Source organism: Balaenoptera ricei, chromosome 8 (assembly GCF_028023285.1).
Source record: "Balaenoptera ricei isolate mBalRic1 chromosome 8, mBalRic1.hap2, whole genome shotgun sequence".
Classification (NCBI taxonomy): Eukaryota; Metazoa; Chordata; class Mammalia; order Artiodactyla; family Balaenopteridae; genus Balaenoptera; species Balaenoptera ricei.
This window is the reverse complement of record NC_082646.1, coordinates 22,451,216-22,475,725: the sequence shown is the minus strand read 5'-3', so window position 1 is coordinate 22,475,725 and position 24,510 is coordinate 22,451,216. Positions and strand designations below refer to the sequence as shown.

General features: G+C 37.0%; 1 protein-coding gene across 1 annotated transcript; it reads right to left on the bottom strand.

The window, feature by feature from the left end:
* Positions 1-1,175: 1,175 nt before the first annotated feature.
* HOATZ (HOATZ cilia and flagella associated protein) lies at positions 1,176-22,979 on the bottom strand. The gene is made up of 5 exons (XM_059929346.1): positions 22,754-22,979; positions 22,212-22,250; positions 21,654-21,724; positions 1,834-1,893; positions 1,176-1,232 (listed from the first exon to the last, which is right to left on the bottom strand). The coding sequence occupies exons 1-5, from the start codon at positions 22,977-22,979 to the stop codon at positions 1,176-1,178; spliced, it is 453 nt and encodes a 150-aa protein (XP_059785329.1).
* Between the last annotated feature and the right edge of the window lie 1,531 nt (positions 22,980-24,510).

Here is a 24,510-nt window from a genome sequence, read left to right as displayed (position 1 = left end):
TCAGGGGAAGAAGATGTCACAGTGAAATGGAATGGAATTCAAGGCTTCAGGACAGAGGAGGGAGGCCAACCTGGTATACAAAAGGAATTAGGTAAGCGCTTAAATCATTAAGGGAATGATCTGTTCAAGTTGTGAAATAATGTTTTACTCTTAGGTGAATCTACATGGGTAGTAACAGGACTGTTCTTATCATTCCTATAAAAATATGCACAGAAATCTAAGGTACCCAGACAGATCTGTTGATACAATTCAAGTAGCAATCTTCATTATTTGAATCAGATAAGTGAACTTTTGACTGGACTAGTTCTGCTTCACCTTTAGAAGCTAAGTCAAATCATCTAGCTGAAAAGCAAGAAATTAAGTTGTTGAACATTGTGTAGACAATATAGCCAGGTGATTAAGTGATCTTTCCATTTTTTTAGAAGTTTTAAAAATCAGCATAGACATTAATTTTTCATTAATAACATCTGATAACATTCAAGGAAGTTGGCCTCAATACCAATGAGATAAGAATAAAAATTCTATTACTTTTTGTTTTTCCCTGAATGTAGTACGCAAATAAATATCTGTCAAATTAATGTCGAGTTAGCCACATTGGGTTTCAATCAGAATACAAAAATGAAGACATTTACATTTTTTATTAGGGATTCTTTCGTGATTAACCAGTGATAGCCGGTTTCCTTTAAACTCTTCGGGACCATGTGCCTGGTGCTGCTCTAACATTATTCTGCGGATAAGGCTATTAACCCATCACTGTGAAGCTACAGCCCTTGCTACATGAACTTAGATTTAGCAAGCTTAGGTATGCCTTTGGTGGTATCAGAGTCGATAATCTAGAAGACCTGCTGAGCTGCCAAAGATGGCAGGGCTAGGTGTGGGTAGGGGATAAGGGTGCTGAAGGGGAGTGATGGCAGGTGAATACAATCACCCAGGATGAGAAAGGAGGGGAAGAGAATGTGTACAGACTCGAGGTTGATCTACTCTCCTGTTTGCACCAGTTTATAATTGCATGTTGCACAGACATGTAAGTGGGCACAGGCTTTAATGTAGATGAGCAGAAGAAAGTTTTCTCAAGGCAAGAAATCTCTAAAACAGTGGGTGGGTTTTTAGAAGATTTGAAGGTAGGGAGAAAACTGATTTAAAAAAAAAAGAGCACTTCTTTGACAGAAGTAAACTTACTTTGCTTTGTGTACTTTGGCTTTTGGTTTATAAGGAAGGGAAACCAGTTCTTTCTAAAACAAAACAAAATAAAAATAAAAAAGGAAAATTTTTAGTTCTTGCATTGACTGAAATTTACTTACTTGAAAAAAATCTGAGATAAAATTATCACAGAGTTTATAATGACTAGCTTCTTAAATTTGGAGACTGTGGGGTTAGAAATGGTCCAGATTAGGGCATTTGGGATTCATTCAGGAGAGTGCGTTTGTACATCCAGAAGTGTATGGGGTGCTATAGCTTTTATTGTTTTTTCCTCTTCATTTAGCATTTGTTTTTGTAGGATCTAAGCAAGATCAATCATTGTAAAACAAATACTAGCAATGAAGTAGCCCATGTTAATATCCTACGGCTTTACAACATGTGACAATAAGCCCAGAAACAAGAGCACCATTTCTGTGCCAGCAGAGTTGCACATTGTGGAGATATCTTTGGTTTATCAAGGATTGTCAGATTATCTGATGTCTATGCCTTGCCCCCTCCAGCATATAAAAGGCTCTGGACCATGGGCACCTAGATTTAAGGAGTAAAGCTATAAAACCTCTCAGCATTTGCCATAGTTCACACCCACCCTGCCCCGCCCCGAGGCTTATCTGAATGCCTCACTATCAGTCTCACCGAGATCCTTTCTTCTCTTTGTTTTCTTAAGAGTTGGATAATCTCATCTCTCTTTTTAGCCTGTTTAAAGGAAAAAAAAAAAAAAAAAAAGAGCGGATGAGTCTTTTGACTCAATAATAAAGCTATGTGTCTATGGGGGGGGGGGTAGGATTTTTTCCATTTTCCTTCTCGTATTTTGGGGCAGAATTAAAAATTTTTTCCATGATAGATTTATACTTTTCATTTATAACACAATTCAGTTTTTATTCCAGAGGATGCTGCTTTACAAAATAATTTGATTTTGATTCTAAATGGAGAGAATTTTTCTTGCCCATATAATAATAACTTTTATTGACTCTACTACATGAACCATACTAAGAACTTGATACGTTATATCATTATTTTCTTATAATAACTCAGAATTTTGACATCACTATCATCCCATTTTACATATGAAGAATGTGCAGAATACTAAGGTTAAATATCTTACTCAAGGTTTTAAGTGGCAGAACTGGATTTGATACCAGCTCTACTTGAAAACAAAGCCCAAGCTATTGGCCACCTCACTAAATTGCCACTAAATGGTAGCAAGACACAAAATCAGCCAGCTCAAACAGCATGCCACCACGTACATCCATGGCAAGAGGGCTCTTCTAAGTAGCTTACATACAGAACAGAATCTCACACCCCACTGCTCCTCTGTCTTAGATATTGAGACATGCACATCCTCAGGTTCGTTTTCTTAAGAGTAAAAAAACCAAAACAAAACAAAAACTCCCCACTAATTTAGTGCAGGCACAAAGATTTATCAAGATATAGACTGTAGGGCTTCCCTGGTGGCGCAGTGGTTGAGAATCTGCCTGCCAATGCTGGGGACACGAGTTCGAGCCCTGGTCTGGGAGGATCCCACGTGCCGCAGAGCAACTGGGCCCGTGAGCCACAACTACTGAGCCTGCGCGTCTGGAGCCTGTGCTCCGCAACAAGAGAGGCCGCGATAGTGAGAGGCCCGCGCACCGCGATGAAGAGTGGCCCCCGCTTGCCGCAACTAGAGAAAGCCCTCGCACAGAAACAAAGACCCAACACAGCCAAAAATAAATAAATATAATAAAGAATTATATAAAATGGTTAAGATGGAAAAAAAATTATTAAAAAAAAAAGATATAGACTGTATACAAAGAGGCAAATATGGGTACAAATGTTTTTTCATAGAATACAGTTATGTTCAGTATTGGAGATAGCCAGGCAGAAAATTGCATCTGGACTGTTTGAGAACAGGAGGAGAAAGAAATCTGAGAACCTGACAAATCAAACTTGTAGGTTCAAATGGCCAAATAAAATGAAAGAAGCTCTGCTTAGATCAAGGCTAGCAGGAAGATATAACTGAGAACGGACATAGATTTGTTATATCTAGGTAAAAATTCTGTCATCCGTCCATCCATTCAAATTTATTGAGCACTGCATTATTTTCCTAGGGCTGCAGTAACAAAGTATCAAAATCTAGACACTTAAAACAACAGATATTTATTGTCACACGGTTCTGGAGGCTAGAAGTCCAAAACAAGGTGTCGGCAGGGCCCTGCGCCCTCTGAAACCTGTAGGGGCATCCTTCCTTGCCTCTTCCTAGCTTCTGGTCATTTGCTGGCAATCTGGGGCTTTCTTTGGCTTGCAGCTGTGTAGCTCTAATCTCTGCTTTCGGTGGCATGTTGCTTTCTCCCTGTCTTCACATGGCTGTCCTATGAGGACACCAGTCATATTGAATTAGGGGCCCACCCTACTCTAGTATTAACTTCTTAACTAATTTTATCCACAATGATTCTATTTCCAAATGAGGTCACTTTTCATGGTACTGGGGGTTAGGACTTCAACATATCTCTTTTTTTGGTGGGACACATTTCAATCTGTAATGAGCGCCTATGATGTAACATTACTGTGCTAGGGGCTGAACAAAATACCATTCCTGCCTGCCAGGTGATGGCAGACTTGTGGAGAAAAAGACAAGAGTCTCACCTCACATATACTACAATGGGGTTAGAAGAGGATGAAATTAGAGAACTGAGGAGGGACTCTCCATTCAGATGAAGGTGTGTATGTGTCTGTGGGGGAAATTCAGGGAAGATATCCCAGTGGAGGTGATGTCCAAGATTGGGCTTGAAAGCGTAGTCACCAGATAACAGTACAGATGGGATGGGGAAGAAAGCTTTCGAGGCAGAGGAAACAGGGTGTGCAAAGCCCTGGAGGCTGCATATTACTAAGTAATTCCTCAGGATGAGTCTTTAGTCCTGGTGGCTGCAAGAGAAGCTGCAAAGCTCAGGCACGCTCCACCAAGACGTGGGAGGAGGGGCCGTGCTGGTGCACGAGTAATCAGCAGAGTACACTGCTGCTTTGGCTTTGCTTTATTCCGTTCAAGTTAATTAATCATATAATGATTAATTAATCAATCACATTAATGATTAATTAATTATATTAATTAATCAATCATATTAATCTTGCCTTTTAAGAGCCTACAGAGTTTTAATTTTATTTATTTTGGGACAAGATTTCTTCTTTTTACTTGAATTTAAGGCATCATGTATCACAGATATTGAAAGAAAAAAAAATTCAGGGTCTTTTAAAAACTAAGCTTATTTTTTTTCCAGTTATACATATACATGTATCTATTCTTTTTCAAATTCTTTTCCCATTTAGGTTATTACAGAATATTGAGCAGAGTTCCCTGTGCTATAAAATAGGTCCTTGTTGGTTATCTATTTTAAAAGTATAGTAGTGTGTATATGTCATTCCCAAACTCCCAACTTATCCCTCCCCCGCACCTTTCCCCTTTGGTAACCTTAAGTTTGTTTTCTGTGAGTCTGTTTCTGAAAAACCAAGCTAATTTAAAAATACCTGTCAATTTGCTATGGATTGAATAAAATAATGTCTATAGAAAAAGACCTGGGATATTTTCAGTGTAGATAATCAATGTTAGTTTCTTTTCCAACTTTCCCATTACACATGTAACTCAGTGGGAATTAAATGCTCCCATACTGTGATTACACAGCACTTTATACCCTTATTACAGTATTGATCTTACTTTCCCTGCTTTATCTCATAGTTGCTACCATGTCTCTTTCAGAGTGTTACTCATCCTTTTATCCTTCCTTAGAGCTTAACAGTGCCTTGTAAATGATACTCAATGAATTTTTGTTGAATTGATTTGTCATGATATATGAATGAACCCATTACACTGTCTAATGCACAATCATTAGTCTAAGCAAAAAAAAAAAAAGTTTTAGAAAGTGAAATTAAACAGTAAGTAAGTTTAGTTCTTAAAATCCCCTATGAACAAAACTATATGATTATTTTCTGTGTAACTATTGGGTAGTCACAGGCAAGTTATATTGTCATAATGCTTCTAATATAAATGAACAAATATTTAGTTATAAGACTCTAAATAATAGTAGGGTAAAACAATCATTCATTTAAATTTTGATTTCAGGTGATTTTTATTATAATGGATTATATTATATTACAAAACTTAATCAGTTTTGTAATATAATATAATGCACCAGAAACAAAGTTTTCAAATATGATTTGATTACTGCTTCCTGGACATGTTTCCTGGGAATGCATAACAAAACTACTGTAGGCAACTGTGTCATCAGAACAAAAACAATGCCAACTATTCTAAGAAATCTCTGCCAGGATAAGTAAATACATTCAGTGGTAAGAGAAAATTCTTACAATTTACCTTATTAGTAGGGATAAATAATTTACTTGTTAATTTCATAATGACAAAAGAATTCTCATTTCTAACCATGGTGTTTCGGTTGTGTTCATTAATGGAATTTATAAGACATTTTAATCATTTATTAGTTCTTAAAATAATAGCATAAGGGGGTCAGAATTTATACTTATAATTTTTTTTCAGTTTTTGTTGTGATAACTGACATACAACACTGTGTAAGTTCAAGGGGTACAGCGTAATGACTTGACATACATATATTTTGTGAAATGATTAGTACTTGAGTTTAGTTACCATCCATCATCTTATATAATTACAAATTTTATTTTTGCTTTTGATGAAAACTTTTAGGATCTACTCTCTTAGCAACTTTCAAATATACCAGTACAGTATTTTTTATTATAGTCATAATGTTGTATATTATATCCCCAAGACTTATGTATAATAATATATTTATAATATTTTAATGCTGGATATTTTCTTATATTATACATTTTAGTTATATTACTTATAGTTATATCCTACTGCCCAAAAAATAAATTACAGAATAAAAAGTGATTTTAGTAAGTTAGGATATGATCATTTATACATTTAATATCTCATAGAAGGTTAATGGAATTTTAGTGCCACTTCAAGGATTAAGCTGCTGAGTTCTCTGTTTTTGGCTTTTCAGAGCCAAACAATTTGGGTGGCAACATAGATTAGTGGAGTCAAATACATTTGGGTCTGAACCCCAATTCTGCTGTGTGATTAATGGCAAGTAATATCTTAACTATTCCTCCTGGTTCCTCCTTTCCTCCTTCCAATGTAATCACTATCCCATTGGTTAGAGGTTTGTGACCTTGGGTAAATCAAAGAACCACTTCTCTGAGTATTGATTTCTCATCTATAAGGAAGGTTGTGAAAATTGGAGATAATACAAACATTGCTTAACAATGCATGGCATATGGTGGATATTCAATAAATGGTAGCTATTATTATTATAGAAAAAAATTTTTTCAAAGCTTTCAAAATGTGAGAGTGGGAAAAAGAAGGAAAGGATGGATTACCCACCTTCTGTGTACAGGCATGGAGGATTTTTGATGATTCAACCTCTTACCTACAGGTGAGTTAGTGAATAGAGTTGGAAGGAAGAAAGGAGAAACAAGGAGGGATATCTAAGATATTACTTGCCCTTTATGCAGTAGAAATCCCTCTACAAATTTTCCAGTATATTATAAACTTTTTCCTCAGTTAAATTTCAGTTATAAAAAAGCTCTTAATAAGCACTAGACTCTAAAAGAAAGGTCCTTTCTTCTCAAGACCTGGTTCTCGTATGAAAAATGCATTTCTTCCTTGTATTATGATTAAAAATTTTTGACTGAAACATTCATTAAAGATAGCATATGGGGCTTCCCTGGTGGCGCTGTGGTTGAGAGTCTGCCTGCCAATGCAGGGGACACGGGTTCGAGCCCTGGTCTGGGAAAATCCCACATGCCACGGAGCAACTGGGCCCGTGAGCCACAATTACTGAGCCTGCGCGTCTGGAGCCTGTGCTCGGCAACAAGAGAGGCCGCGATGGTGAGAGGCCCGCGCACCGCGATGAAGAGTGGTCCCCACTTGCCGCAACTAGAGAAAGCCCTCGCACAGAAACGAAGACTCAACACAGTCATAAATAAATAAATAAATAAATAAATAAATAAATAAATAAATAAATAAAAGAACGTGAATTTCTAAAAAAAAAAAAAAAAAGATAGCATATGGTAGTGTTTATTTCTCTGATTACCTATCTACATTACCAAAAGAAATTGTCTCTTCACCACCACAGTATAGGAGACTAATTACTGAATTTAATCTTAAGAATATCTTAGAAGAGTATTGAACTGGTTCCAATTCAATAAGCTCTTTGCTTAGTTACCTGGCAACCATCCCGATACCTAGAGAATCTAGAAACTCTTGAAACCAGTGTGGTATAGTAGTTAAGCACATTGGCTCCATTGTCAGATGGACCCAGGTTCAAACTGTCTTTACTATATTTTAGCTGTGTGACCTTGAAAAAGTCACTTACATGTTTCTGCTTCAGCTTCCTCATCGGTAATAGGGGTAATTATAAACCTCCTCAGACAAAGCTGTTCTGATGATTAAATAAGAATATGAACAAAGGACTTAGAGTATATATGCTGTGTAGTTAGTTCTCAAAAATATTACTATTCTCTAGTGAGAGGAGCAGATGGTTGGAAAAGGAAAAAACTTGAAGAAAATAGACTAGGAAGCACTGGGGGAAATATATTAACTCAAATAGAAATTTAAAAAAATATTTATTCTTTCCTTTGACTATCAATGCAATACATGCTCATGACACAAACATTAAAACATGTGAAAAAAAGCACATAAAGGAAAATAGTATTTACACAAATTCATTGCTGAATCTAAAATCTTAATATAAGTTTAAGATTTTAAAACATGTAAAAATTTTAGAAGAACCCTAAAGGACCTCCAAAATAAATAATCTAAGGATTTAAAGATAATACATCAAAGGGAGAAAGGCAGCTAGGGGAGCAGCTTAATGATCATGACACAAAAAGCATGCTCAGTGATGAAAAGAAGATAGCAGTTCATCCAATTAAAAATAAATGGAGATGTAGAGGCAGGAACAAACTTAAAGTTGCTGAAAGATGGTGATAAGCCTGGCTTGACTGGGACAAGATGTTTGTTTTGGGGAATAGAGGTATATAGGGTAGGATAGTTGAATGGCATCATGCTGAGGACCTTGACATAAAGATAGATCTATTTATACTTGATTTAGTAAAGATAGGAACTATATTTCTGACCTCAATATTAATAAGTTAGAAATAAAAAAGAGATAAGAAGACTTCATAGATTTGGTAATTAAAAAGCATACTTCTAAATACTTCATGGGACAAATTATAAATCAAAATAGAAATTTTAAAATACTTAAAGTGGAATAATAATGAAAACATTATATAGCTTGTGAGTTGCAGCTAAAATAGTACTTTGAGGGCTAGTTATAACTATAAATACTAATATTAGAAAAGAGATAAAGTGGAAAATTAAGAAACAAAGTGAGACGGGAAGGAAGTTAGAATGAAAATAAGAACTAACCCAGAATTGAAGGGAGAAGTAATAAAAATCAAGAACTGATAACATAGGAAACAAAAATAATGACAGAGGATAATAAAAACAAATGTTGGTTTTCTGAAAAGACTGTTAAAATAGATAATCCTTTGATATAATTACTTAAGAAAAAAGGATGCAAATGATTAGAAATGAAAAGGGGTAATAACTAGGGCTCAGCAGAGAGTACAAAGATGATTAAAAACACTATGAATCCTTTACATGAATAAATTTGAAAATGTAGATGAAATGGACGATTTCCTAGTAACTTACCAAACTACTGCAAGGGAAAAAAAAAACCTATTTTCTCAAACACAAAAACAAAATAAACAAACAAACCAAACCTATAGTACTTATGCAGATTAGTGCCATATTTTTCATTTCACCTAATTTTAGTCAATATTTAGCTCATGGGTTGGGCTTGCCTTGGATTGAGTTGGGTCTACTTGCTGTACTATCCACCACTCTAATAACCTTGGCTTCTAAGTTAGTTTCTATACCAGCGTCTTTTTCTAGGTTTCCAAGAACTGTTGCAAAGGGTGTGTGTATATAGTGGAATATAGTAATATTCTTTTCTCCCTTGATTTTTGACAGGGTTCTAATTGAGAACCACTGATCCAGACCTGCAGAATTATCATGACATTTACCTCTTAATCTATATTTGTAGAGAGAGGCATTATGATAAAATTTAATTATATTTTATTTACCTGCAATGGTTAAATTAACTTTGCCTACACATTTTGCTCCATAGTTGAAATTTCAAAATATATCTTCAGTGGTAATTTTTCTTTTTGCAGATGATGAAGATTGGGTTAAAAAAAATATGTGAGAGTCTCTTTACAGTATGACCAAGCCAATCTTGATTGTGTCTTTTAATCAGGATGTCGATACCTGGGTGATCATGTCTTTCATAATCTACTCATCATCCTTTGAGATTTACCACTTTGGTCAAACCATTTCATTTAATACTAAAGCTTATTTTGTACTTCCTAAAATTTTATTTTTCAATTATGGGTTAAAAAAAGAGGGAAAGCAGAGAAGATAAAAACAAACTTTCATTGGGTACCAGCTGGATGTCAGGCTTTGTGTAATTCCTTTAATCCTGAGGTAGATGATATTATTGTTTCTTTACAAATAGAAGGAACTCAACCAACATAAAAATTAGCAACTTTTCTCAGGGTCACTTAACATTAATTAGGTAACTAGTAACTGGCAGAGCCAAGGATTCAAACTCATTCTCAATTCTGTTTGACTCCATGCTTCTTCTGCTACACTACTTAAAACACATACTAGAGATTGTGGCACACTTACACACACATTACACACAGTAACAGAATGGTTTCTTTATTCAATCTTGATTCTGGAAATGAAGAATTAATTAGGATTAACCATGGTGAAGAAGACAGTCTCTGCTCTTACAGAAAAATTTATATTCTAGTGGAAAATGTGTGCTATGGGAATACACAGCAGGGGGAGCTAATCCAGAGTGAAGTCTGCTTGATCAAAGTTAATTTACTTATTTTATAGGATCATGTAGCGCTTTGCAAAAAGTGGTTAAAGGGTAAAGAATAGTTAAACTATAGTGGTACCTATAAACTGATGAACTTTCTAAGATCTTATTTAATGTATGCTAAATATTTATGATGACTTTTGATTACAAGTTAAGTATAAAATGAGAATTACAGTACATTCCAATTTTAGAATATTACCTAAGCAGAACCAAGGTTCTGTGGTTTTACAGAAATTAGAGAACATTACCTGATGTTTTTCTTGAGGCTCCAGAATCTAATTTTTATCTCTATGCCAATAATTGCAAGTTAAATGCCCGATGGAATCACAAGGGAGTCTTAGTTCTTATTCTACACAGTCTTAATCTTCAGTAGCTTCTATTCCTGTTCTGTTACAAAATGCAGTTGAGGAAGGTTAGCATTACTATTGGCTTAAGGTAAAACTATGTCTCACATTTGGGCTTGATTCCAAAAGGCAGTATGTGCCTGTTGGCCTGTTGATTTTGATAGCAGAATGCTTCAACTGTGAATTTACTCTATGAATTTACTCCCATTCCGTATCTATTAATTGAAATCTGCTATGTAGATTCTACAACTTCCATATAGTAAATTTATATTTACTCTAATAATAAGATACAGAACTGTTGGCCCGCAAATGATCTACCATGTACTTTAAAAGATAGCCTGACTGGGCTTCCCTGGTGGTGCAGTGGTTGAGAATCTGTCTGCCAATGCAGGGGACACGGGTTCAAGCCCTGGTTTGGGAAGAGACCACATGCCCAGAGCAACTAGGCCCGTGAGCCACAACTACTGAGTGTGCGCGTCTGGAGCCTGTGCTCTGCAACAAGAGAGGCCGCGACAGTGAGAGGCCCGCGCACCGCGATGAAGAGTGGCCCCCGCTCGCTGCAACTAGAGAAAGCCCTTGCACAGAAACGAAGACCCAACACACCCATAAATAAATAAATAAATAAATAAATAAATAAATAAATAAAAAGCCAAAAAAAGAAAAAAAAAGCCTGACTAATCAGCGAAAAGGCTTTCTCCAGCTCTAATCTGATATTTAGAAGGTAGATCTAAAGGCAGTCATCTATGGGAGTGGATGGAAGATGTTAGAGGATTATTAATCGGAGGGAGGAAGAATGCTGACTTGCAGAAAAAAATGCATGTCTAAGCACATTTTCATACCTCCTGAAAATTGCCTGATCCTGGCTCAATTCCCAGCTTGGGCATATATAATTTTCATTTGAAAAATAGTGGCTTACTAAAATGAGAGAAACATATCAGTCATTACATAAAAGGGAGTCAACAATTTTTCTTAAATGTAGGTTTTGATAAAATATGAATTTGTTTTGAAGAAGAAAAAATGTGTATTTTCTTGGTTCTGTTACATATTTTTTCTTGTTACATATATTTTAATGGAAAACCAATAGTAATTACCTGAAGAGCATAGCTCTTATTTTATTTTTTTTAATAGTCTTCTTTTTTTAAATATTTATTTATTTATTTATTTATGTTTGGCTGCGTCGGGTCTTCATTACGGCACGCTGGCTTGTCTCCAGTCGTGGCGCACGGGCTCCAGAGCGTGCAGGCTCCGTAGTTGCGGTGCATGAGCTCTGTAGTTGTGGCGTGTGGACTCCACAGCGCGTGGGCTCTGTAGTTGTGGCACACAGGCTTAGTTGCCCCGTGGCATGTGGGATCTTAGTTCCCTGACCAGGGATGGAACCTGCGTTCCCTGCATTGGAAGGTGGATTCTTAACCACTGGACCACCAGGGAAGTCCCGCATAGCTCTTATTTTAAAAGTCACACAAAACAAATGCATGAAAGTATAAGCATAAATGATTTTTTAAAACTGCTTTATTTATTTTTTAAATTTCCCAGCTTGTTTTTAATTTTTTAAAACTTTTATTGGAGTATAGTTGATTTACAATGTTGTGTTAGTTTCAGGTGTACAGCAAAGTGAAAAACGACTTTAATGTTGCTTTAAAAGGCACTTATTTTTTAAAAAAGCAATAAGTGAGATTTGAATTTTAATGTTGAGAACAATATGAACATAAAATGAATTATTACACCTTTAAATTCAATAAAGTATAGATATATTAAAGATACTTCTATATATGATTGAATTATATACTATTGATGATTTGCTCTACGATAATTACCAAGACTTGTCCTTAGCAAACAAGTAACTGCTGAGTCTTTAATGTTTTCATCATGTTGATGGTTACACACATATGATGAATGGGTGAATGGGACTGACCTCATCTTTCAGGTATGTCTCTCCTGTCCTGCCCATTAGGTTGTAAGAAGGAGAGGGTGGGGGATTCTCCATCCAGATGACTCTATCTCATCTCTGGCCCACACTTCTCTAGCCCATATATTTAGCCCACAGGCCTATTTGACAGCTCGAATAGGCTTATCATTGCTTATCTCAAAGGCACCTCACACTCCATGAGTCTAAAACTGAACTTCTAACCCCTTCCCACTTCCCCCAAAACCCCCAACACCTGACCTTTATTTAACGTTCCTTGTTTCAGAGAATGGCACCATCCATCGTGTTGTGCAAGCCAGAAAACTATGAGTTATCTTTGATACCTTGCTATGCCTCACCATCCATATCCAATACACAACTGAAGTCCTACTTATTTTACTTCCTAAATATCTCTTAAATCTATCTACTTTTTCCTAATCCAAACTACCATCACCTCCCAACTGGATGATTGCAATGGCCTTCACTCTGGTTTCCCTACTTCTGCTCCAGCCACTTTTAATTCATTCTCTTGAATTTTTTCAAACAAATCTGATATTATCATCCCCCAGCTTAAAACCCTTCAATGGTTTCTTATTGTTTATGTACTATGGCCTAACCTTCCCATCACCACACTGGCCATTCAGCTTCAGACACGCACTATGCTGTTTCTACTGTCCGGAATGCTCTTGTAGTGCTCCCTCCACCCCTCCTTCTGGCCTAATTAATGCCCACTCTTCCTTCGAATCTCAGCTTAATCTTTGCAGAAATTCTCCCTGACTCTTTTGATTGGATCAATACTGCCCTATTAAATGTGCCTCTAATATCATGTAAAATTCTTCATAAATATCTCTCTCCTTAATTAAATTGCGAGTTTCAGATAAGGACAGAGTTTGTATCTTGTTTTTTGTTGTTGTTCATCATTGTTCTCCAGTGCCCAGCACAATGCCAGGTGTACAGCAAAGTGAAAAACTGCTTTAATGTTGCTTTAAAAGGCACTTATTCTTTAAAAAAGCAATAAGTGAGATTTGAATTTTAATGTTCACTCAATAAATATTTGTTGAGTGAATCTTGCACAATTTTCCCAAATCAGATTCTCCTAACTTTTGGCTTGGGGTCTTATCCTACTGTTGATGTCTTTGCTTGGCTCTTCTTGCCTGAGCTTGACATTGCCTCTTCAGCTTTGGCCCTTTCCTTGCCTACATCTCTTCTTTTTTTAAGGCTACAAACTTTTCAACTGCTTTGGGCAAACATTCTGTAAAGTTCAGTTTGGCCTTGTGACCCTACACTTCAGTGCAGGGCCCTCACCTGTATGCATTGAGACCCATACAATGTCCAATTCAACTTCACACATAGAGACTAATGTCTATACCTACTCCAACATCTACATTATATCTATTGGGAACATTTATGGCCATAAACCCCAGAGAATGCAAAGGTAATATATAAAACTTTATAACCACAATTAAGAACTATCTTTTTTCTTTCTGTTTTTACTTATTCAGTGCTCTAAAAATTTATCCTTTAAAATAAAAGTTTCAAAGTTCAGATAAAATATCTTAAATAACTTCTAAGTTTTTTCAAATAAATTACCGAATTAGTGTTACAATGAAAATATGCCTTTTTCTTCCTTAAATAGTCATTTAACAGAGTTTATCTCAACAATAGAATCAATTATTGGTAAATTGATTTTTGAACAGTATCTTTTGGCTTGGCCAAGAAAAAATTACTATGGTTAGGTGAATTGTCTCATATATTGATGGCTCTAAAGTAGTTTTCTGGGTATGGCAGTAGAGAATGACATAAATGTTTAGGAAGGTGATTGGAGTTTGGGGGAAAGGTACATGCTTCTAGGAATTTGTTTGTTTTTTTTTTTTTTTTAATTTTAAAACCAAGCCTATCTCTGTACCAAAGTTCTACTGTATAGAATATTGTCTTGTCCCATGTGTTCAAGTCCATGTCTTGTTTCTTTGTCTAGCATCCCCGACACTCTGGGACAGTGGCCTTGACTTATTTTCTACTCCTGATGCTGAATTCTAATTCCCACGTCAAGATTTCTTTTATATGCTGTTGAACCTTGGCACCATGATCTTAAATTTCCATTTATTGTCTTTTTCTGGTATCACTTCCTTCAGAGAACTGATAATGCTCATTGACTGTGGCTTTCTTCTGTGGCCTACAGACTGTATTTCCACTCTTGTCTGTTGCTTGCACATCCTTTTCACAACTGACTACATGTCTGTTCGTTCCCTCTGAGTCTGTGAGGCCTCTGAGTCTTGGTGAATCCTATTTTGGACCGTCCTCCTATTAATGAGTACCTCATATGCCATCCAGCTCAAGGAACTGGACTATCATGCAGGATTCTGGTCCAGACAAGTTACATCATCTATTCACTCATAAGCATTTATTTGGTAGGTTAGAAGATCATCTGATATTTGTCAGGTCTTGTGATTATAAAGTCGAAGAAGTCATGATCCTTTTCCTTAAGAAACTTAGAGCCTGTAGGAGAAATACCTCAACTACACCACAGTACATACCTCAACTACACTACAGTACGATATGTCAGTGATTACGACTGGGGAATGCACAGGGTACTAGGGAAGCACAAAACAAGGGGCATTTGTTATCAGCCTGGGGAATATATAAGGGTGAGGAAAGACTTGAATGTGACTATTTTTGAATTGTTTTTAAATACAAGTAGGCATTAGCTAAAGGGAGAAATGGGAGAAAAGCATTTCCAAGCGGAAGAAACTGTAGACTCAATGTCACCGAGGTGATCATGTCTCCTAGGTTCCTGCCTGTCTTTGATCACAACATTTCACCAATGGATCAATATATAGCCTGGTTTTATGTATATTTCTCTTTATAGACACCTTATTTAAAATACCTTGCTGATTCATCAACATTGAACTCATAGCCAACAGCACTTATAACTCATGTCTGAATAAAGCTTATCTAATGCATGTATTTTCTCCATAAGGCATATCACAACCTTCTTGCACTTAAGAACACTAGACAGTACTTCAGCACTTGGAGGCTATTTAAAACAGCGAAATCATCAAAAAAAAAAAAAAAAAAAAAAGCAAAGAACGTGGCACTTAATAAACTGCAAAAAGGAAACCTGTTCACGGTATGAGCTGAAACAAGAAGGCAGAACATTGCCTTGTTCAGCCTCAGCTAGGAACATGTGTGTTGGGCAAATCAAATTTTTCTCTGCTCTGTGAATGTCCTCCAATGACCATGAAAGTGCTACAGGTATTGATTTTGGGGTTACAAATAAACTGTTGCTAGTAAGTTAATTTGCATATACAGAATTGTGAATAATGAGGATTGACTATATTTCCAACACAGTGGCTTGGGGAACTGCAAAATCTCAGGAGCCAAATAGACAAACGGCTGTATCACCTCAGGCTCTGAGGGTATGCTTGACCACACCTATTGTGACTAAAATACCTTAGCATAGAAAGTGATTAAATGGTGAAGTAAATATAGATACAGAAAATTTTAAATTTTCTTATCTGGCTCCAATATAACTTACCTGCATATCTTTTCACCTTGCCGTTGATAGAGGCAAAGGGAAAAGGCAGATTATGGATTTGATTTCAGGTATGTTGTATTTTCTGAGTTACCTGATCCACAGAATTACCCAGTTCTTCAATAAATTCTATTTGATTCACCCTACTGCTTATAAGGTGTTTAAAAATTTGAACAATAAGGCTTCATGTAGCTGGAATCAAATTGATAGTTCTGCCTTTATTTAAAAAAATACACCATCCTTTTTTGCTTCATTCTGTGTTCAGTAGTTTCATTTAATCATGTTTTACCAGGAGATAGATAGTATGGGTCCTTGCCTAATTGTACCGCGGGGCTTAAAATGCTTTTATTTTGTTCTTAGGGTGAATGTATACAGAAGAGAAAGTATACAGATCTTTGGAAAAAAGAGGATGCGATGCATTTGGGGCATGACCCTATCCAACTCTGGGGCTGGGTCTGCCTGGGGCAATGAATTCAGCTATTTGATCTCAAATCTCATTTCTTACCCTGAGTATCTTTTCTCAGATGTTGCTAAAGAAGATTAAGAGGGGAACCTCATCTGTCAACTGAAAATGTTTCCCCAGATTGAATAACGTTTGAAAACAAAGTGGTACAATAGAGGATTTAAAAGAGTGATTCATATTTATGCAATCTTTTAATTATCATTTACTACCAAAATATTTGCTTGTTACTGTGAATGCACAGTCTGTTTTTATGATTCTGCCTCTTGAATTCTTTGACAAATTAGGAACAACAAGAATTTAAATAAGTATCTTTTGTTGGTGAAGGAGAAATCCACCACTTCCTAATGGTATTTATTTTATGGAGGAAAAGGAACTTTGTTATTATTACATGAGGGCAGGAAAGCAAAATTAAAACAAAGCCAGATAACACTGTGACTGAGAAAAATTTGGTTTGTCTGGGAAGCCATTCCTGGGCAATTTGACAACAGAGAGGATTTTCTTTTATCTGAGCATCCTGGGCAATGACACTGAGGAAGTTTATTGTGTCTTTGGTTTGGCTCTACAAAACTGACTTATAATGATTCTGAGTATCCCTTTGAAAGTGTAAGATAATGGAGGATAATGTTAAAGTTTTCCACTTTCATGATTCGGTGTCTAAAAATACACCTTTGTGAAACTTCTTAGACTCTTTTTCTAAGAATGTTCTCATCATAGCATGATTTGCTTCTGGTTCACTGAAGCACCATATAGCAAATTGACTTTTGAGGAAGGCTTACACTATGGTCAGTATTGGTTGTAAAGGTTGTGTGACTGAACAGATTTAAAACCCCATTCCCAATAAAGAGTATATATTTATTGTTGTTCTGCAGATTGCATATTTTCCTTGTGAAAACCTTTAGTTTATATTCACTCACATTAAAACTCTGATTCCAGATGGACATTTCTAAATACGTCATCTATATACATGCCTTAAAGTACTGCTCTGATCTTTTCTTCCTCCTCCCAGCAAATGAATTATTTATAATTCTTTTCATAAAGAGATAATCAGCTAAAGAGCTTTCTTAAAGGTGGCAAAACTAAAAAGCAAATTAATTTTATGATTTCAAAGAATTAGCTGACTATTCATTTCTTATAATGTTTTCAAACTACTTTAGAACTCTCAAAGGAAGAATAATGGTCCAGTTGAGTGCTATACGGTTTCCTTTATGGACAGAGTAAGCCATTTAATCTTGACAGACTCAAATTGTTCTTGATTTTCTGCCATGGATATCCATTGCAGAAATAGTACTTGTGATTAATAGCATTTTGTCCACTAACCAAAAGCATTTATAAGGTATACCTGGAAAATATTCCAAAATGGAGGATAACATTAAAGTTTTAAAAGTTTAGCAACTGAAAAATCAATATCAGTTGGGGAGAAAAAGCTATAAAAGTAGTTTTAGGAGAGACAGAGATAAATTTTTAGATTTTCATTAATTTTAAGGAGAAAGTGGAAGAAAAAAACCTTTAAGAGACTTGATGGGAAATATTTATTTCCTTTTTATAATGAAAATTATACCAGGAATTTACTTATACAAATGTATATGTTCAAAATATGTAGAAGATTCTCAAATTGAATAGATCATTGTAAATGTTTTATTAGTTACCTAGAACCTCCCACCTCCCCATTTATGTTGTGCCATTAAGGTAAGAATTCTAGAATGGTGGTGGCAGCAATGCAGAGAGAGTACTACAGACTTAGAAAAACAGCAGTATCCAAAAATAGATTCTATGTTTTAGTGATTACAGGGAGTCACATTTCCTCCCATCATATATAGACCCAGGAGGTAAAAGCAAAACCGAGATGCGAGGGGATATGCTAAATTGCTCCTAAAGCAGACTTGCAAACAGACTAGCTTTGGGGCATATTCTTGCAAAAATTGTCAGCCTAAAAAAATTTGCCAGATGTGTATATGTACAAAAGGCTAACCAAAATGGTGTTATCACTGTATACAGCATATGTTCACTGATTAATTCAGTTATGAATTTATTTATTCAGTCAACAAATATCGATATTTACGAGTTTCAATAGCCGGAAAAGCACGAGAGTTAAGTAAATAAGAAATGACCTCTGCCCTCATGGAGGAAAAGAGAGTTAACATTTGTTGAGAGAAAACAATGGCCCGGCGCTTTACATATCTTATACCAACTCGATGAGGGGAATATTTTTATCATTCCTCCTTCTCTACCTGAGGAAGCTGAGCCTCACAGGGGTTAAATAGGCTGCTCAAGGTCACTCATATAGTAAGTGGCCGAGTCAGACTTCCAAACCCTATGGTGCCTGGAATTTAGCAGGAAGGACAGAAACATACCTATAACACAATTACCTATAACACAGATCGTGACTTGCTCTGAGAGCACAGAGAAGGAAGCTATTCATTCTGTTGTCTCTAAGTCACCTCTGGGAAAGCTTCACAGAGAAGTTGCATTTGAGCTGGGCCTTGAAGGTAAATGGGGGAGAGCATTTCAGGTAGAGACACGAAAGTGCATTGTAGGTTGAAGAAACAGCATATAGTCACTGTTTCTCACACTTGTATTCATACCACAGTTTTGAATTTTAGAATATTTGGCAGCATAGCTGAACAATGCCCTGGCCAGCAATCATTACAACACAATGAGTCTCACAGGCTTTGGAGTTAGGAGACAGGCTTTGAATCTAGGCTCGGCCACTTACCAGTTGTGGGAACTTTGGAAAGTCATTTAAGCCTTGTTTGATTAAATGGGAATAATCCTCATGAGGCTATTTTAAGGAGAATATGAGTTGATGCATGTACAGTGCTTAGTTTAATATATATAGCACATGGTAGACACTCACTAAATTGGGTGTTATGAGTACCACATCACGACAGTATCTGAGGATATCTGTAAGAGCCTTCAGTTATTACACAATTCTCTTGTTTTTTTCACCATGGCATTGTTTGACTAGAATTGTATCGTACCAAACTGATTCAGCTCTCCTATATACTCGCAAGGCACAGTTTCAGTAATATTCTCTTTCTATCCTGCTGGCTTGCTGCTTGGTTGGGCCTCTTGTCTTGTACTCTCAACATCATAGAATCTTCTTTATACTGCATTGCAGGACCCACTTGACTTAATGTACAATTTGGCAGATATCACAGTATAATGTGCATGTTTAGGTTTAGAAAAAATATATTTTACCCATTTACCACTTCGGTAGCACATATGGGGAGGGGTACACAGTGTGCCCAAGCCTAGTGGTGAGAACCAACTGTACAGAGTAGGCTGCGTTGGGGGTAGGGTGGGGTATAGGGGAAGGAGGAAGGAGAGTGGTAGAAGCCAGTCAGGTTATAGTCAGACTGGAAAAGAACTTGAACACCATGCTGCAGAGTCTGGTCTCCATCCTGCAGAAATGGAGAGCCAGGGGAAAAAAAACAAAAGTAGGTGTATGGACTGAATTGTGTCATTTCCACCCCCACTCCTGCAATTCCTATGTTGAAGCCCTAACCCTCAGTGTAACTCTATTTGGAAACAGATCCTTCAGGGAGGTAAAGTTAAATGAGGTCATTAGGGGCCCTAATACAATAAGACTGGTGTCCTTACAAGATGGGGAAGAGACACTAGAGCTTTCTCCCTCTGCCATGTGAGGACACAGTGAGAAGGTGGCCATCTAGAAGCCCGGAAAGGAGGCTTCATCAGAAACCAACTCTGGAGGCACCTTGATCTCAGACTTCCAGCCTCCAGAAATGTGAGCGAATAAAATTCTGTTATTTAAGCCACATGGTCTGTGGTATTTTGTTATGGCAGCCCTAGCAGACTAATACAGTAAGAAAGCAGCATAATAGGATTTGGGTTTTAGGAAGATAACTAGTGCAGCATGGAGGATATTCTTTGTTTGGTCAACTCTATACATTCTTTGAAGCTCAGTTCCTTTGGGAAGATTCCTTGATTCCTTAAGCTTGACTTTGATGTCCTTCAATGTGTTCCCATAGTATTAAGTGCATACATCTATCATGAAAATGTATCATAATTCCTGCCTTTAATTGGCATTCTCCCCCACCAGATTATAAACTCCTTGAGATCAGGGAACACATCTTGTCTTTGTATTCCCAGCATCTAGTACAGTACTTGGCACATGGCAGGTTCTCAATAGATATCTGGGAATTAATTAAGTAATTAATAATAGAAGAACCTGAGGCAAGGAAATCAGTTCTAAGACTACCATTAGCAGAACATCTACTCGTAACTCACCATATTGTCTTAATTGTTTGACAAAAGATGAAAGAAGTTGATAATAGTTTGTCTTTAATCTTTTATTTCTAATCCCTTCCAAAAATGAAATTAAAACGTGCTGAAGAAGTCAACTTTTAATGATCTTTGCTTCACTGAAAATTAGGTTCCCTTCCCACTATTAAGTCCTGGTATAAATATACAATATCTAATATCCTCAAGAGAGAATAAAATGCTGACTATTTCTAATCACTTAATTTGTTTGGAGGAATCACCAAGAGTCCACAAAGGAAACTAATGTGATCAGCAAACTCACATGCATTGTTCTGTAATTTATGTAGAATTCCCGATAAGTCTTTTGGACTTTGCCAATACATCTGTTGATTAAAGACATTAGGCCAGACGAATCCTCTATCTGCTTTTAAAGTACAGGAACAGTTAGAGGAATGGAATTTATCCATTAACCACATAAAATGTTTCTATAAATCACTGTACTAATTGTTGAGTTAGAGGCTGTGTCTGCAAAAGAAAAGCAAACAAGGGATGTTGCCAAGCAGAGACATGTTCAGTTGATTTGACAACACCAATGTGTTTAATTGCAGCCTTTAGGCAAAATGGTTCTAGATGACGGACTCATTCCTCTGATCACTTAATTTTGACCTATTAAGATAGGCAATTCTATTCAGTTTTTCCTGTTCTTACAATATTTCTGTTCTTACAACACTGTATATGGTTTGGGGCCTTATTGGGTGGAAAGTGTGTGAATCCGTCTTTCCCCACTTCCCTATGATTTCACTGTTCTTACACATCCTTGGGCTTCTGCAGAGACTGAGAATAGCCAAAGTTTAATAGAATTTCTTAATCTTAAATTAAAATTCTAATAAAGGTCTTCCTATTGCTCAAGCTGATATACTAGAAGCAGAAAATTTTTATATACATATGTTAAAAAAAGAATAACTGGGATGATTTAGAAAATAATAATGAAATTTTAATGCAAATCAGATGACTTTCTGAAATATTGGCCTACCTTTTGGAGATACTTTTTTTTCTCCTCAGATTCCTGAATCTTTAGGGTTTCAGCAGTGACATCTCTTCTCTCTAAAGAAAATAGAATCAAATACAATCTGAAATAATTTTATCATGATTTTACAATAATGTTGATAAAAAATTAAAGTTTAAAAGGTAATACATAAAGTAGGAAGGTAAACACAAATACGTACTGTCTTGAAACTTTATGAACCAGATTCATAAATAACTGGAGACTGAATTAATTAGCTCTGGCTGCAGGGAACCTCTAATCTCTTTAGAAGAGGAGTAGCCCAAGTCCAGAGACAAGAAAAGGTCTCTAAACAGAACTTACTTGCAGTATCATAGATTACAATTTCTACATTCCTATTCAATGTGTTATAGGAATTTAGGCATTTTCCTCTGGATAAATGGGGTGGTCCCTGAGGCAGGGTCTTGGTATGCAATTCAGAAAGTTATGCCAAAGGAAGAAGTTGTATCTTTACACTTATTACCTATTTTTTTTTTTTTTAAGAGTCTAGGAATCAGGATATTGAAAGGCATAAAACTTGGTACTTACTGCTTTTCTCAAGGAAAAAAGGCTGGAAGTAACTTTTCTCTAAAAAATACAAAAGGGAAGTAGTCATTGGAAAAACCATAGCATTAAAGGTATTTAATTTTTCTATACCTGTAAAAATTGCATAATAGTTTCCCATCTTAGGCCTTACAGGTCAGGGAACTTGGTTCCTAATGTTGACTCTGCCTTCAACCTTCTCTAGGGCTTTCACTTTTGAACTCTATTATGTGAAAAACCATCCTTCATATCCTTTCAGCCAACATATAACATTTGCCAAGATTATTCTACACCGTTTAGGCAAATAGATGTCATAACCAAGGGATATTTTCAGATGGACTTTTAGATGTAACAAAGATACCACTGATCATTTTGGGGTGGAAGGATTGCTGGGAAGATTTTAGAACTGTTTTTTCAGGGTTTTAGACATCTGAATGAAAGATTCTTATTTTAGAATTAGGTTCGGCAGTTTCTCCTGGGAGGGGCTCTGGTGTCTGCCCCGTGGTTACGGAGGAGGCAGAAATCGCTGACAGGAGGCATCTACTCACCAAGCGCACTGCTCCTCGAGGGCCGCGCCACCGGCAGACGCTGACTGCTACCTCTGGACAGCACCAACTGAGATTCGTTAGGGGGATACATTGACGCCCCGATCCAGAACTGCTTGGCCAAGTTGGCATCGTGATCCGAAGAGCCGGTGAACACCAGTAATCCCTGCGGGTGAGTTTCACACGACTCCCTTCGGCTGCTAAGACCGTTGCTGGGCCTCGTTTCCATGGCAACTCAGGACGCTTCTCCAAGCTCCCTTGCCCTTCTCCCAGCCACCCCCCGCCGCCCCCCCTCCACCGGAAACCCGCTAAGTTGGCCACAACCACGGCCGGAAGCCCTTAGTTTCCTCGATAGAAGCTGGGGTCTAGCGCGCGCGCTTGTGCGCCACCTGAATCCCACTTCTGCAGTGATCGCAGACTTCGGGACCAGTCCAAGCCTTCGTGTCGAGATAGGAGAGTCAAAACATCAACTTTGGGGCGTCTTGTCCTGTTGGAGTCACTGGGGGAGCACTTCAGCTCTCGTTTATTCTGAGTTAGCCTCCAACCCACCACCTCCACCCCCCGCCCCCCACCCCCCCACCCCGCGACCAGCTTCCTTTCCCCCCAACTATATCTAAATAAAGCTTCCCTTAGCTCCACCGTCCCAATCCCCTTTCCACACCAGATTGCTGTAGCTCAGCACCCTCTATGGGGAAGTTCTGGGCCTGCAGTGGTTGGTGAATTCAGTAAGGCAGCTAACAACCTAGCCTATGGAAGCTAGAGGTGTGAACTGGGCTGATAGGCACCTCTGTATATAATGTTTTATACACTTTCTCCCCTGCATCCTTTAAGACCAATCTTACGGAAAGAAGGTCGATTTAGATTGTAACATCAGTCCCACTAAAAGCTGCTTAGACTGCAACAGTTGTAAATATATCGGATGAGTGGACCCAGTCCCTTCATGAAAAACACTATAAAAATTTTGGTTAATGAATTCTTATAAAAATATTAATAAGTGTATGTGCATAGCTTTCCTGGGAGATCTGGTTAATCTAGGAACAATTTAACCATTTCAGCGATAGGAAAGTTGTAATTACTGTGGCAGGAATTGAAATGGACATCATAAAACCAATTTAGGAAAGGAAACGGACACATTGGTAATAACCATAATTTAGTTTCCATATGGCCTTATGGTTTCCATAGTGACCTTATGGCACTTTATGCTTTCAAGATATTAATACAGTCCCACAGAAAGATAGCTCAAAAATTGATAATTACAAATCTATACAATGACAGTCAGCTAAGGAGAAAAATCCTATTCCCCAACATATCCGAAAATTTTTTGGTTCAGAGCCTGAAGCAATATTGAAAAATTGTATACAAAGATATACATATATTACATATGTTGTATATTTAGCAGCCAAAATGTTGATATCTCTCTTGGCTGACCTATTGAAAAATAGGCAATGGGTAATGTTAGCAAATTCCAATCCCCCAAATCCCCCCCACCCCCAGAACACTGATATGCACAGGCAGCTCATTTAGATGAATTCCCAAATCTTTTTACCTGGCCGTGTGGTTAGTGATTGGTACTATTAGCAATCAGCTAACTACACTGCCTAGTAACTAGACTCACAGAAAAAAAAAAAAGGCTTTCATCATAAACTGCGTCTCAGGTTGGTGCCCCATACGTTGTGACAGGCAAATCATTGTTTCAGTTGTAGCTCACTTTACCTGGTGGGTTGGTGAATACCCTACTAAATAATGAAAACTAGGCACAA